Source organism: Rhipicephalus sanguineus, chromosome 10 (genome assembly GCF_013339695.2).
Source record: "Rhipicephalus sanguineus isolate Rsan-2018 chromosome 10, BIME_Rsan_1.4, whole genome shotgun sequence".
Taxonomy (NCBI): Eukaryota; Metazoa; Arthropoda; class Arachnida; order Ixodida; family Ixodidae; genus Rhipicephalus; species Rhipicephalus sanguineus.
In genome coordinates this window covers 124,387,887-124,403,707 of record NC_051185.1, presented here as the reverse complement: position 1 = coordinate 124,403,707, position 15,821 = coordinate 124,387,887, and the positions used below count along the sequence as shown (strand labels likewise).

The window sequence follows — 15,821 nt, the reverse complement described above, 5'->3', positions numbered from 1 at the left end:
CTCATTGGTTTCCATTGTGTATGTACCATATTGTACGGATGCAAGAGCCCCCTTTGAAATGTTGATACCTGCTGGCTGGAGTGTACTGAACTTATGAATAAGATATGACTCTGTATATCTTCTGTCTCTTGGGGGCCGGAAGTTTGACTGAAGTATGAAGTATGAAGTTTCAGATCATCATATTTGTGACCTGCTACATTAAAATGCTGTGCCACTACTTCCGGTAATTTCATTGCTGTGTACGCGCAATGCCTGTTTAATCTAACATTAACAGGCTATCCCGTTTTGCCAATGTACCTTTTGTGGCAATATCAACATTCGATCATGTAGATAACATTTGAACTAGTGCAGGTGAAACTAGATTTTATATGATGGACGTAATCATTTCCGGTGCTTGTAACTATAACGTCGTCTTGAAGGTGTTTGCACGTCTTACATCTTTCACGAGAACAAGGTGTTATGTGGGCAGCAGAATGGGGGTTTACTTTTGCATGCACTAACATGTCCTTAAAATTCCTCTTGCGACAATACTTGACCTTTGGTATGGAATTAACACTAGAACACTAGAAATCAACACAAGCTAAAAGAGTCCCTGTATCACAGCCCCACCAGCCACCAGCATTTATACCACATACTCAAATGCACTCCCAAACATAAGTAATATCTTCCGTAAGTATTATCCAATACTGGCAAGCAACAAGCACCTTAGAAAAGCGTTTCCTTAAGTACCAAAGGTCGTGTATCACCGCAATAGGAATTTTAAGGACATGTTAGTGCATGCAAAAGTAAGCTCTCATTCTACTGCCCACATAACACCTTGTTCTCGTCCAAGATGTAAGAAATGCAAACACCTTCAAGATGACGGTATAGTTACAAGCACCGGAAATGATTACGTCCATCATATAAAATCTAGTTTTACCTGCACTAGTTCAAACGTTATCTACATGATTGAATGTTCATATTCTCCTTAACGGTACATTGGTGAACAGGACAGCCTGTTATTGTTGGATTAAATGGGCATCGCGTGGATACGGCGAAGAAATTACCGGAAGTAGTGGCACAGCATTTTAATGTAGCGGGTCACAACTTCGATGATCTGAAATTTTACATACTTCAGCCAAACTTCCGGTTCCCAAGAGACAGAAAATATACAGAGTCATATCTTATTCACAAGTTCAGTACTTTCCAGCCAGCAGGTATTAACGTTTGTAAAGGGGCTCTTGAATCCATCCGATATGGTACATAGACTACGAAAACCAATGAGAGTTAAGCGTTGCGCCCTTCTTCTAGGAATTTCTAATCTACCATTGTTAAGTGGTGCCTCCTATGACAACCAAAATTCAGCAAAACATCTACCCCCCCCCCCCCCCTCGTTTTTTTTTCTTTTTTTTCTCTCCACGGAATACCTCTTTCTTTTCTGATTCACCCAATTCGTCACAGCGGCCTCTCCCCCACCCATGCTTTCGCAGTAGCCCTCTCTTCCTCCTTTGTTTGGACTGGAGGAGAGGATACGAAGCATATATGCACAAGTGCTAAGGAAATCAGTTCCAGCCTTGAGGAAGACATGTCCACTCGTCGAAACGTCGGCTCGCACTCCCCCCTGTTTACGGATTCTTTCATCGCAAGCTTCCATCTTCCACTTCCTGCCATTTTTTTTATCGTTCATAGTAAGTGATGTGCACAGCGTCGTCCTGGGCACCCATGTCGTGTTAATGGCGAAGTAGTCACCTGTGAATTGATCAGCGTCATGCTAAAATCCTGGTGAAGTGGAAGTACTACTCGACTTGGCTTCAGGCAGAGCCATTGTGACAGCCTAAGGTTTGAAACCAGCTGTTCGTGTGGCAATGATTAAGCGACACAGCGAAATAAGTCCTACAGATAATTAGGCCAGGGGCCATAGGGGCCATTCATTGTTGTCTTTAACTGTAATAATGACATAAATCGAAATGATGTGAAGTCAACGAAAAATCCCCCTTTCCATCGGCAGGATCGAAAGGGTGTTTTTTTGGCCACTTTAGTTAAACGACTTTTTACATTGAAGTGTTGTTTACACATAGGAATCAAGCTAGCTGCCAGAGAACTCGTGAAGGCCTCCCGCATCATCAGAGATAAGGAGTCACATGCAAGCCAAACCTTGATAACATTGCATCAAAAAGAAGCCCAGCTAATCAACACTATGTTTGCATGATTTCTGTGCCTTTCCGTGCTCACATGCTTGTTTCTTCATACGAAGATCTTTTGGTTGTTCTTCAGTTTGCCTTTTTTTCCTTTGTTATGTCGCATACCTAACTGACAGTTCCTCTGCGCATGTCTCACTATGTATGTCGTGCATGCATATATTCTTTGTGTCCTGCAATAAATCGCCCCTTGAAAGTCAGCACCTGTGTTGTGTTTCTTCTGCTATGTCCCGTCCTTTTAAGCACTGTAAGTATTATCAAAAATGATTTTTGTATTTGTTCATGAATGATTAGCAAATGTGCTCAGGTCTGAGCACTTCCACATGCCACTGTAAAATTTATTGCTCATTGTAAACTTAGCCACCAGATGATTACATTCTGCAGGAAAGTCAACCATTTGGCAGCAAGGAGCGGAGGTCTGCCAACAGGGATGGTGCAGTTTTGCACATTGAACAGGAATGCAAGTGATTGTGGAAGGACGCCATTGTGTCTATAATCAAGCTTTTCTAGGGGTCCAACCATTCTGGTGCTTTTCTAACGACTTATAATTTCTGTGGGCCAGTTCACTGCAGTTGAATGAGTTCCCACTCATTCGAGCCTTTGTGACATTGATCATATTTTTTACAGGGGGCCTTGATGGCGACCGGTGCAGCGTGACTACTGGCTCTGGAGACGTGTCAGTGGTGGTCACTCACAGCCAGCATCTTAGTGTTACGACTGATTCTGGTGACTATTTAAGTTGTCATTTGCTGCTTTAAAAATAGCTGCTTGCACTTATTCACTAAATGGCTGCTTCTTAATACAGTAATACCTCGTTAACTCGAAGTCGTAAAAACCGGCGAAAATTTCGAGATAAGCGGATTTTCGAGATAAGCAGATTTTCGGAAATCGCCGGGAAAAATCGAGCTCTTTCCAGAAAAATAACTACTACTTACCGGCTTTCAGCAGCAGCTTCTAATCTTTCTTCTCGTAAAGGTGTGAAAGAGAAAAAAAAGTAACATACAAGAGACGCTAACCGGCTGGGTTTCGCAGCACTGCCATTTTATTGAGCAGAGAAGAACTGCCGAATGCTGGTCTGCTTTGCGGTCGCACTTGGGCCAAGGAAGGCGTCCTCTAGCTGCTTGACGCATCGCATGAGTCGACCTTCCCCACCGCCGCACTCAACCTTATTTCGCAGCAAGCGCAGCAAATTCCTTGTTTCGGCAGATGATGGCACCTCTCGAGACAAACTCGAGAGGTGGCACCTCTCGAGACAAACGAGACAAACTGCGCCAAGCGTGGGCCGAGGGCCTGCTCTGCGCATGTGATGGCGATGGTAATGGCGATGCCACATGACGCTCCGAAGGGTTGCTTGACAAAGTTGATATCGCTAGGCTCCGACTTCGCGTTCGCGGAAAGCATCGACCTTGTGGCAGGCGCCCGGCTAGAAAAAAAAAAAAAGCCGAGGGACTTCAGGCGCGGCAGCATCGCGCGAGTCTTGTAAAATGGTCCGGCGGCGGAATTTTTGTTCCACTCGCAGTCAAGATTTCGAGATATCCGCAATCTGACCCAAAATTACTTCGAGGTAAAGGGCAAGAAATACATAGGACGTATAGGAAATGGTTCGGTGCTGCGGAAAATTTCGACTTAGCCGATTTTTCGAGATATGCGAGTTCGAGTTAACGAGGTATTACTGTAATAACATCTGGGGTTTTACGTGCCAAAACCATGAAAAGATTATGAGCCAAGCAGTGCTGGAGGGCTACGAAAATTTCGACCATCTGGTGTTCTTTAACGTGCAATGACATTGCACAGTACGTGAGCCTCTAGCATTTCGCTTTCATCAAAATGCAAACGCCGCGGCCGGGATCGAACCTGCGACCTTTGGGTCAGCAGCCGAGCACCATAACCGCTACGCCGCTGCAGCGGACTAGTCTGCTTCTTAGACTGACATTTATTATGCCATGTCGAGCTTGAGGGCAGCTGTTTCCAAAGTGCCAGACAACACAGATTATAAGCTGTCTCTTCCTCTGGCCCCGAAATATTTCTGGCGTGCTAGTGGTCAGAACAGCAGTTGTATCAATGGCCCAATGAGATAGCTGACTTGCATTTGTAAACAGTGCAGCTGTAAGTGCAAAATCTTTTTAAGCAAAGCGTTTATAACTCACAGACTTGAGTGGTGGTAGCGTATGCAAAAAACTCGGTGTCGGCAAGCTTACAGAAATGTGGCCGTCAAAGGTGCACCAGTCATGCGCATATTTGTATGAGCCAATACCCAATAACTGATGCTCTCTTCTGCGGGCCTGTCGACATGGCAGTCTGAACTTTTATCCAGGCCACTTGTCATTTCACGTTGTCACATTTCATTGTTGCTGGGATGTGAACGCTTGACCGTGGTTGTTGCCTGTAGCAACTCAAGTGTTGCGCTGCTAGAAACATGGATGAAGTTGCAACTTTTGGCGTGGAGTTAGCTGAGAGGGAGCATTGCGTCAGAAAGAAAGCGGTAGATTAGGCACTCCAAGCTGCGCTTGCCTCCATTTTCCCATTGGGGCTCCTGACATTTCCTGCTTTACTCTGGGACATTATTAAATGAATTACTGAACAGTAACTGGGCCTGCTGTCTGGTCATACTACCGACATTTTGAACCAGTTTAGCGGAAATGCAACTTATTTCAACAGCCGTCATTCACAATCAGTGACAGCAAGAGCATAGCCATCATGGGCATTCACATTGGGCACCCATGTATGCTGGCATGTTCAGTAAAGCTATTTATTAGTGTAGATAAATAAGACGTGCATTAATCTCATCAAATGTGTGCTTGCATGGCATACATAAACAGCAGAAATCAATAATGTGCAGAAGGTGTCTAATAAGGGCAATGCAGTTCCTTACGTACATAATGCATTTATGCTTTGCTGCACACATTCCAAAAATGTCTACATTGCACTATTTTTTCGCATTCTTTTTAAATTTACGTATGGAAACCTTGCCTGTCAGGACTAGGTTATGCTCTTGTGATGTACCCAACATGACTTAGCTTCAGAGGTGCCATTCATTGTGAAATGCCCGATCTAACAGATCTGAATCTTCATTCCATGTACTACTTCGTGCTGACTAACAGCAACGATTATTGAAGGCATCCTTGTTGCAGTGAAATGCCAAACATAATTTTTTTCTACGACTCATTTTCTTGAAGCTGTTGACTAATGAAAAATTCCTCTGAACAAGTCAAGTTTTGTTTTGATTGGTAATCTGTTTCAGTAAGGTGTTTCGGGTAAGTGTTACCCATTGCAGGAGTAGCATGTTTCAAGGATGAGTACGAAATCTGTGGTGCTACGTGTATGCGTGTGTGTCACCATGCAACTACAACGGGCTTGCTAGCTCAGGTCTACGCTTCCTGTGAGAGTTGCTTATGCCTCAAATAAATAGTGCTGAATGAAAAAGGGATGGTGGCCCGAGCGTGGATGTTGGGTTGGGAGGTTTCATGCTGCAATTGGATACGTAACAGTTGTTCTGGAGCATTTGCTGAAGAACAAAAATGTTACCTTTTTTTCGTTTCGCCAGGCAGTGTGAACAGAAATTATCATCATCATGATTCGGCATGCGCTCTCTTCGTCCTCTTCTTCATTTTCTGCTTCGCTTCCAAAAGACGTGCGCCGATTTCTCCGGCGTGGCCTGTAGTGACCCTGATGGGTGAGAGAAGAAACGAGTATAGAGGGAGAAAAAAAAGTTATAAATAGAAAATCTTGGTGAAAAAAAAAAAGATTACTCATGAGGCGGTGGAATTCGAACCCGCGTACCAATTTCCGAAAGGCAAGCGTCTTAACCATTCGGCTATTCAGGCGCACTGACAGAATATAGCAAAGCTTTGTATAGTATCATGAAGCAAGGGGGTAGAAAAGGCAAGTGAGGGTGAGGAGGAGAGAAAGGAGGAGGGGAGAGAGTAAAGTGTACCACAGAAAGCATGAGAAAGAGAGAGACACAAATGCAGAAACAGAAAGAGACAGAATCAAAGAGAAAGAAAGAAATAGAGAGAGTGAGACAAAGATAGGAAAGACAGAGAAAAAAGAGAAAGAAATAGAAAAAAAGAGAGAGAGAAAGAAATAGACATAAACAGACAAAAAAGACGTAGAAAACAGAGATGAGAGAATAACAGAGAAAAAAGAAACAAAGGAGGCCGCCAAGCTCCGCACTTCCTTCACGCTTGGCACCCCTAGTGTGAAGCTACCTTTTTTTTTTTTCACATGGGTCCTGGTTGTTTTTCTCAAGTTCATCCTTTTGGATTTTTTTACTGCCAGGAAACGTCACCCTCAGCTTGTCGGCACCCTGTAAAGTGACTGTGGACGCACCTGTGAAGAAGTCAGATTTTGATGGCCTGTCGGAAGGTGCGTATTTCTTGAGCCTACAGTGGAACTGTGGATAAATCACATTCTGTAGAATCATATAAATATGCAAGTGTGCACAGTTCCATGCTGACTACAATGCATATGGGTCTAAAGATAACAGCCTGCTTATATACTGTGACATGACTACTAGCAGCCTTAGAGTTCTGGTACAGTACAGTTTTGCTGCTTTTTTATATGATGCCAATAAGAAAAGGAAGGAAGCGAATACGACTGCTCCTTCCTCTCTGAAATTGACACTGATGCCAACTAGGCAGCCATGTCAGCAAAACATTGTGGCCACTGAGTGGAGCAATGATGCATGCAACCCAACTGCACGAGTCTTAGAGGGGCCCTGCAACACTTTTTCAGCACGGTCAGAAAACGCTGCCGATCGAAGCTCCTGAGAACACGCGAGCAAAACATTATAGTGCAGCATGCAGCCTGGAATCTTAAATGAATTCTCAAAGTCAGCTAAAAGTAGCTCCCTCTTCTCTCTACGAATGATGCCACATACTCAAATGACCGCCCCATATACCCAAATTCACGGCCATTGGCTGATTTGAGCATCGCGAGCTGCATAATTACCACGACCACCACGAGAGGCCGCCACATGCCTGCGCACGTTTTCGCGATCACGCTGAAAGTAAGCCGTGCGTTCGCAGAAAAAAAAATGCTCGAGGTCGTGATGCACGCGTGACGCATCTTCTTTCCGCCGTGCCATTCTTCCTTGCTTAGCTTCCAGAGCTCTCGTCGGGACGAGAGAAGAGCGAAAGCAGTGCCTAATCTCTAACTCCGCTCGTACTTGACCGATTCTAAAAATTTTTGTGGCGGTCAATTGATCAGTCAATAAACTCCTTTTGTGAAGCCATTCGATGGTTACTTGGAAATGTGTTGTAGGGCTCCTTTAAAAGAGGTGTCATCTACCACTGCTTGTGTCGTGCTTTGACCAAGGCATGGGGGCACGACATCATCAAGAGTTTTCGTAGTCAGTCTGACGGACTGTCTTACCCACTGCGCGTGCAGGCTTCTGTCACTCACTGCCCACTTTGTAAGCGTCGCAAGCCAGAAGGTGCAGTGCAGTGCTGTGTCGAGAAACCGAGGCACCTTGTGTTGTCATACCCTGTCGTTACAAAAACTTCATGCAGTTTAAAATAAAGGGGAATATTTAAGGCTCATTTTTTTTTTGTTAGACACAACATTAATGAGAAATAATGCTGACTAGTTCTCATTAATCCTAACGAAAACCAGCAGATAATGAAGCCAAGGAAGGTACAGGGGACGTTAATTGTGCTGTTTTGAGTGTAGTGTAATAATTGCGATACAGATGTGAAGAAAGTACAGCGGACGAAAAGATAGGTTGCTGCCTGCAGGGACCGAACCTGTGACCTTCGGATTATGAGCCTGATGCTCTTAGCAACTGAGCTGCAGCGGTGGTTGTCCCCTCGTCCACCTGTCGGGTATTTATGTGCATGCAAACCCTGGGAGTGTTAGTCAGCACCGCCCTATGCCTAGACGGCGCGTGTTGAACACTTTTTGTTTATGCCAGATGGTGTCATGTAACACGTGAATCTTTCTGAGCAGACAGCTGACCAATAAGCCCTCGCGTACGACCTGAAGGCATCAACTCTGCCGGAACGAGGCCCTCGCTATGAATGAATAAAGGTAGAGAATTTTTGAAGGCTCGTTTCTTTATTTGACACAACCTAATGAAAACCAGCAGATAATGAAGCCATTATTTTAAGGTTGCGTCAAACAAAGAAACAAGCCTTTGAAAATTCCCTTGCATCATTCAATTCTCATTAGTATGGTTTGAAAAAGTTAGCGAAGCATTCCAAAGTTAAGGTAGTTTTCTTGGCTCCCAGAAGGTTAGCTAGCCTCTGTCATCTTTATTACCACCGCATTAAGCCCAAAGAGTGTGTTAAGAAGCATAAAACTGCATTTGTTCCTTGCTCAATATGCGTTGTGTAACAGATCCCACTTTCCTACGGAGAACAATATATCGATCAGACGGGCCGTTGCCTGTGACAGCGTTATAAATGGGCGGAATGGACGGCTAGCCGTTCATTGTAAGTCTTGTGGCTGTGTACAAATCTTCAACACGTGTACTGTTATCAAGAAAATGTGACGGGCTAACGAGAGAGATTGTTGAAGCTATCTGGATCCATGTGCATCAGTACCCCATCTATTGTCCTATAAAGAACTGTTGTCTCCTAGAAATTAAATCTGCATGTGAATGATATGTCATGTTATGCTTTTCCTGAGGCTATATATGTATGCGAATGTGGAAATAAACATTATGTTGCAAGGTAGCGCCTGTGTTGTGTCTTCATCGTGTGTGCTTGTTCAACCTGTGCTTCTCTGACAACTGTGTATGTGTCCTCTCTTCGGTATATTATGTATTATAACTTACATTAGCAACGCATGGCTGTCACCTGCAGCCTTAGGTGTAATGTGCTGCAGCGCCCTTTAGTTGGACTCCATATATAGTGCCATTGCCGCCGAATGAAAGCAAAAACATAATAATGGGAACACCTGCCTTTCCCCAGCTACTGTATTGCCACCCTGAGAAGGAGAGACACACTGCCAAGCTTCTTGATCACATGTAAACATACATACCAACGAGTCCTCATGATACATAGCGAGAAATCTGACAAGTCAGCATGAGTGACGTCACCTTGTGTCATTGCACGAGTTGTGTCTGAGAACCTGGGCCCGGCTTATACAATAACTAGAATGGCAAATGGAGACCAGCTGCTTGAGGTTCCAGATCAACAGCACTTTCAGACGCTCACCACTTTGAGACAACAATGGCAGTAACTGTTGCGCCACTCTGATCAATGAATACTTCACGTGGGGTAGTATCTGATGCAGACCTCATTCAGCTCACCTAAGCTGAACTTCTCAAGGGCTGGAAAAACCAAAACACGACTGATGTGGAGCGACTTGAACTCAGATGGTACAACCAGGAAATTCCAAGTAAATATCTAATCCTTACATTTCCGAAAAAATCGATAGGCTGGTTGGTAATGTTGCTCACAGAAAAAAGGATGTGAAAAGGATGACAGACAAAGAAGAATCACGCCTCAGGAGAGCTTGTGTTGTGTGATTCTTCCTTGTTTGTCCTTTCTATGGGTCCTCTGTTTTCTGATCAAGGACTAACACATGTGCTCACCAATTTGCTCCAGCCTCTCAAAACAAGCTCAGTCTACTGGCAAGACCATACATCCCCATTATTACTATTGTTTGTTTATTTAATATTTAACCACAGCCTCAATGAGACCATGGGAGGAGTAGTATGAACAACATACAAACATTTTTAAGCAAGATTGCGCGAATTTTTTTTAGATGGTGGTGAACAGATGTTTCATTATAATGTAACACTCTGGGCTTGTCGGTGTGTCATGACACAGGATAAATGTGCAGAACACGAGGACAGAGAAGGGGTTTTACATTGACGAGCACTGTGTTCAGCGCTCGCGTGTGTAAAACCTCTGCTGTGTCCTTGTCTTCTGCGCATTTACCTTGTACCTAAAATGAATTTCAGTTTTCAATTGATGATGGAAAAAATGCCAGACGACAAAAGTGCTTGCAGAGCTGTCGTGTCAGCTCAGTTGTGAAAAATGGAATGCAAGGACACTCCTTGGACAACTGTGCCGGCGCACACCATTGCGGTAGCTGCAATTATGACTATGCAGCCTGCTCTCGATCTTGCCGAGATTGGAAAAAGGAAAAAGACATAAGCAGTCTTAAGGTCGAGAAGAACATATTCTTTAAGGTAGGCCATAAAAATGTGCTCACCATTTTACAACCAAACTTATGGCAATGCGACACATAGGGGGCAGCATTGAACCAACCTGCAGCGCCAGTTCAGCTCATGCAAAGTGAGCCGGCAGCAGTGCCATCCCAAGAAACAAACCTACCAGTCTCCGGGCATGTGGGCCCAAAGGCCTCGGAGGCTTCTTGGTGAACGCATTGCAAGCTGTCCAACGAGATGATGAACACAACTGTCTGTCAGGAGGCACCAAAGGGCACCAAAGTCGACCACTCTTGGAAGGAGGAAACTGCCACTTTGGAGCCTAGAAAGGGCCTTTGCTAAACACACAGCACAGATCTCTTCTTCAACATGAACACATAATACCGCAGAACATCAGAGGACTTGTACTTGATCGTGTCGGAGAATGTTCTTAAATTTACTGGGAGGGTTCTCTGTGCTCAGGAAGCACACCTCAAATTCACACATACGAACTTGCTCCTACAACATGCAATTTCCCCAAAGACCGTGACAACACTGTCGCCTCGTTCGCTCGTGTGGCTATTACAGTTGATAGGAGTGTCGGCAGTTAAATCTGATTGCTGCTGCAAATGTCTACGCAGCACTGTTTAGCGAGCTGTAACTCCTTATATGTTTCTTCTTGCTATCAGCTGACCAAAAAACCTATTCCAAAATTTCATTGATGAACACCCCCAGCCACGTATAGTTGCTGGAGATACTGCTCTTATTTCTGGCTTGCATCACACGCACTGTCACACACAAAAACAGATCAGCTGCTGACAGAAGGCACAGTGTAGAGAACTGCACTGCATAGTGATATGTTGTGTTAGAATTTTAAATGGTCTCTGCCACTTCGGACCCTAAAAGAGCATTCGGCCTTCAGGTGACCAACTCTGCTATGGGAAAAGACGCTGCTCTGCTTCGAGACAGCCACTCTCTGTCGCACTAGTAGAAAAGTGCGCTTGCTAAAACCGTCTGTAATTTGACCGTTTCATCACTGTCATTAGCAGGATGATGGATGGATGGGAAAACTTTATTTCGTCAGAAAGCAGTTGGGGACGATTCCGTGTTAGATGGCCATCAACCCAAGGTTGGTGGCGACCTGTGTGGCCCACTTCACGACCCTTGTCTGTATGACGGGGTCTGAGCTGGTCAACACGGCCTCCCACTGCTCAAGAGAGGGATCACGCATAATATCCGCCGGTGGCGGCACCATGCAAATGGTGCCAGGCAGTGGCAAGTTATGACCATATACTGTGGGAATGTCATTAGGAGGAGTCTCAGTACATTGCCTCAGTAATCCTTTGCGACAACAACACAGCAGCAGGACCTTGCTGTCAGTTGTGCACCAGTTCACTTCGCGATGCAGCTTACGTTTTATCATCTTCTTGCATGTCACTGTGCACAGGCCTGTGCACTGAATGTTGCTCGCCCAAGTGCATGTGCTGTTGCACTGTCATTGTCATTTTCCTATCCCACAGCAACCACCTCATTTCCATTCATGGAAGAAATAGCAACATTTCAGGAAAATAAAATTTTGAACAACTTTCTGTGTCAGATTTTTAGATGCGAAGTATCTTAAGGCGGAGCTCAATCCGGTGGTGGTGGTGTGCGGCGTGACCACCCTTACTGTGCATGCGCATACCCTCTCCACACACCTCCTCTCCACTCTCCCTCTCCCCTTCCCCTCTCCACTTTCCCTCTGAAACGCGGGCTAGACATGCCGAAATTCTCTCCTGCGCAACGCCGCGATGAGCTCGAGCGCATGCACGTCCCCTCCGCTTCTCTCTCCTCTCCCACGCTGCCCCCCTCTCGCCCGCCTGTCGACCGCGTTCCCCGCTCGCCCTGTGAGAATTAATGGCCAGGCTAGATGGAAGATACGACGCGCGTAGCGTCCCTCTTCGCGTTCCACGACGCGAGGTCGGTAGCATGCCCAACGAACGCCAACGTGCAAGTGCTCCGGGTTCGCATCACCTCATGGTCCCCTTTAGCGGGAGATGGTGTAATTTTGTACAATAGCCACCTCACGTATAATGTAATACCTCGCAAGGGGTCTTTAAGGTAATGTATTTGAATGAAAATGAATCTAAAATGTTCTATGAAGCTTCCTTATATTGAATTTGCGGACAATTGTGCTTCATTACATGAAGGTTAAAGATACACTATGTTCACAGATGTGAAGTTATAAAGAGTGATATACAGCAGACTCTCATTTAACGGAACCTGAAGGGACCAGGAAAATGTGTTCCATTTAACAGGAGTTCCGTTTACTGAGAGAGGAGCAGGGCTGCAGAATTCAAGCACGAAACCATTCATACCACAGGCAGTTGTTCCATTTAAGCAGCAATTCCGTTTAAGAGATTTCCGTTTACTGAGAGTCTGCTGTAGTTTGTTAGACTGAGCTTTTTTTATGTTGTTCAGTATACCAAGGTTTAACTTTTTTTACATACAAACATACATTTAAAGCCACTGTTTCTTTTGTTGTCTTGCAGGTGATGTTCACTCCGCCACCGAATCTCAGATCACAGCCAAAAGTTGCTCTGGAAGTGTGATCGTGAAGAAGCAAGACTGGATCAGTTCACTGAATCTTGGAGGAAGATCAACGTAGCAGAATGGATATCAGCGCCTGAGTGTATTGCCTGAGGAATTCACATTTTGTCACCGGTGGTGCTCATGTTGTGTCACTATTTTCTCAGTTGGGTTTTATCCCCAGAAGAGGCGGCCTAAAAAAATATTCATGTTGCTTTTACAATCTGTGGCAATATGTTGGGACGATACAAATGGCACCTGTGCCTGCGCTAGAGATCAGAGTGCTAACTTGGAGTGTTACTACAGGGAAATAATAGCAGACCACAATTTTAATTCAAGTTGTGTGCTCTTGCTAGCAGGGGCATAGCCAGGGGGGGGTTCACCCCCCTCCCCCGGAAATTTTCAGTTTTGCTTGCGTATATACAGGGTGTCCCAGCTATCTTTAGCCAAGGGTTAAAAAATACAATATTAGAGGCAGGCGAGCGAAATGACTTGCAAATTGCTGACAGCCACCTTGCGCACCACAGACAATTTTTTGTTTTGTAATTAACTAATTTGTTAATTAGGACGATTTAACTAAATTGCTAAATATTGACTTTAGGCAAGAAATGCGGCTTGCAGAGTTCGAGAGCATCTTCAGAAACCCCAATCGCATCATTTGCGATAAAGAAAGTCTCACGTATACCATTTTTTCCAAGCTGCAAAGAAAGCCCGCGAAATACAAAAAGAACCACGTGACTAGCGCGCTCGCGCGCCGCGAGAATGCTGCCCTCAGCCGAGGTTTGAGCGAACGAAATCACCTGCGGCCGAGACTCGTCGGCTCCGTTGCAGCGGTAGGCCTATAAGTGGGCGGTGGTTTCTTGGCCCGTTGCCAGCCAGCTGCGCGCGTGACGGTGCAAGTTGTAGCGAGCGCGGGCAAAGAAACCACCTTTAACTTATCAGCCTACCGCTGCAACGGAGACGCCGAGTCGCGGCCGCAGCTGTTTTCGTTCTCTCAAACCACGGCTGAGGGCAGCATCCTCGCGGCGCGCGAGCGCGCTAGTCACGTGGTTCTTTTTGTATTTCGCGGGCTTTCTTTGCAGCTTGGAAAAAATGGTATACGTGAGACTTTCTTTATCGCAAATGATGCGATTGGGGTTTCTGAAGATGCTCTCGAACTCTGCAAGCCGCATTTCTTGCCTAAAGTCAATATTTAGCAATTTAGTTAAATCGTCCTAATTAACAAATTAGTTAATTACAAAACAAAAAATTGTCTGTGGTGCGCAAGGTGGCTGTCAGCAATTTGCAAGTCATTTCGCTCGCCTGCCTCTAATATTGTATTTTTTAACCCTTGGCTAAAGATAGCTGGGACACCCGGTATACACGCGCACATACAAACGCACGCACAAACATACATAAAGTATGGTTGAACCCCCCCCGAAAAAAATTTCTGGCTACGCCCCTCCTTGCTAGCCACAAATGCGGACAGTGCATGATTCATTACAGACCCTGGAATGCTTTGTAAGGTTGCCATCTTCGTTTTAGCTCAAGTCCTAGCATACAAAAGTAGGAGAAAAGGAATTGTGACATTCGTAGATTACCAAGTCATTGGTCACAGAAAAAAATAAATGCAAGTAATATTAAATGAAAAATTCTGCTTCTGCCTTTCTTGTAGCAATATGAGGGTTACTATTGGCTCCAATTTTATCGGCTAATCCGTTTTTCTCACTTCGGTGATGTCGGATGATCAGACCCAGTGGCAGCAGGAACTTGCTTTCATGCAATGGAAGTCTTTTACACCTCTGCGAAAACAATGCTAGGTTTGCTCGGTGTGTTCATGTGTTTGTTGCCATGGCTATAACCTTGGTTCAAGCTTCATTTAAATGCCTCCAGCAACACTCTCCGGATAATTAAGTGCAGACCACTTATAACGTAACCGCATATAGTGCAGGACCGGTTATAATGCGGTCATTTTCGACTCTCGTTTACCCTCCCATAGAACCCCATGTATACGCATACCGCTTATTGTGCAGTCCCCCAAGATGAAATACCGTTTGTAATGCGGCTGCGGGAAAATATTTCTGACAAACGCGGTAGCGAGTGCGGTTCTCAAAGGAGATACGCCGCTGGGGAGGGAGCGAAGAGGTCGTTACGAAGGGCGAGGGCACTCGCAGTGAACGAACGAGGGGTGGAAGGAGGAAAAAGAAGAAAGACCGCGGCAGCGCTGCGCGGACTCGCCGAGTGGGGAAGGATGGTGGTTGCCTAGGCGACGAAGAAACCTTTGCACCGACGCCGGCAAGGCGGGCAAGGCTCCGGCCGGCCGCGCGCTCTGCGTGGAACGTGCGATTGCGTCCTCATCAAGTGCGCTTTAAGTTTCCTGTCGGGAAAAGCTTCGTCGTTATCACGCTTGCTACAGATATCGCGTTTGCTACCTCGTCCGCAAATTGAAAAGTTTCATGACGAGCTTGGCGTGCTTTTCTCGCCGTTGATCTCCCGGCGGCGAAAACAAACTTCGTATCACGCGCGCTGTTCTTCGGTTATAGTGCTTGAGTGCGATCTTTTCGACGTCCGATCTTCATGTTGTAGAAGAATTGATGTTGTCTTGGACATGTCTTGGACTGTTGGACAAACTTCCCACGACAACATGCTGCACCGCAGGCTAGGCCTAATCAGCGTTGGTTGCTTTTGGGTAGTGGTCGCGGGCGATAAAAGTTGCGGTTTGGTGCGGAATCAACGAAACTCTTTGCGATGGCTGCACTTGAAGGGAAGGGAATCATATCGTTAATGAAAACGAGCTAGGGCATGGTTGGAACATACAACTCTCGAATGGTGGTTCCCGATTCGATTGCACTGTCTTGGACATCGGGTGCGCGCCCGTGAAATCGAACGATAACGTTTTGCGCAAGTGCAGCCTTTGAAGAAGGTTGTTCTGGTTCCACTCTAAGAAAAAGACGAGTATTTGGGGAGTATTTCTGCTACACAACAGCAATCATCATCCA

At 45.5% G+C, this 15,821-nt stretch overlaps 1 protein-coding gene across 1 annotated transcript in view; it reads left to right on the top strand.

Annotated features, from left to right (window-relative positions):
- Nucleotides 1-12,963, top strand: part of LOC119372425 (uncharacterized) — a 53,265-nt gene extending 40,302 nt beyond the window's left edge. Inside the window, exons 6-8 of the mRNA XM_037642904.2 lie at nt 2,805-2,903; nt 6,456-6,542; nt 12,807-12,963. Of these exons, the coding sequence (XP_037498832.1) occupies nt 2,805-2,903; nt 6,456-6,542; nt 12,807-12,922 (302 nt within the window). The 3' untranslated portion in view covers nt 12,923-12,963. The remainder of the gene's footprint in view (nt 1-2,804; nt 2,904-6,455; nt 6,543-12,806) is intronic.
- Nucleotides 12,964-15,821: the final 2,858 nt, after the last annotated feature.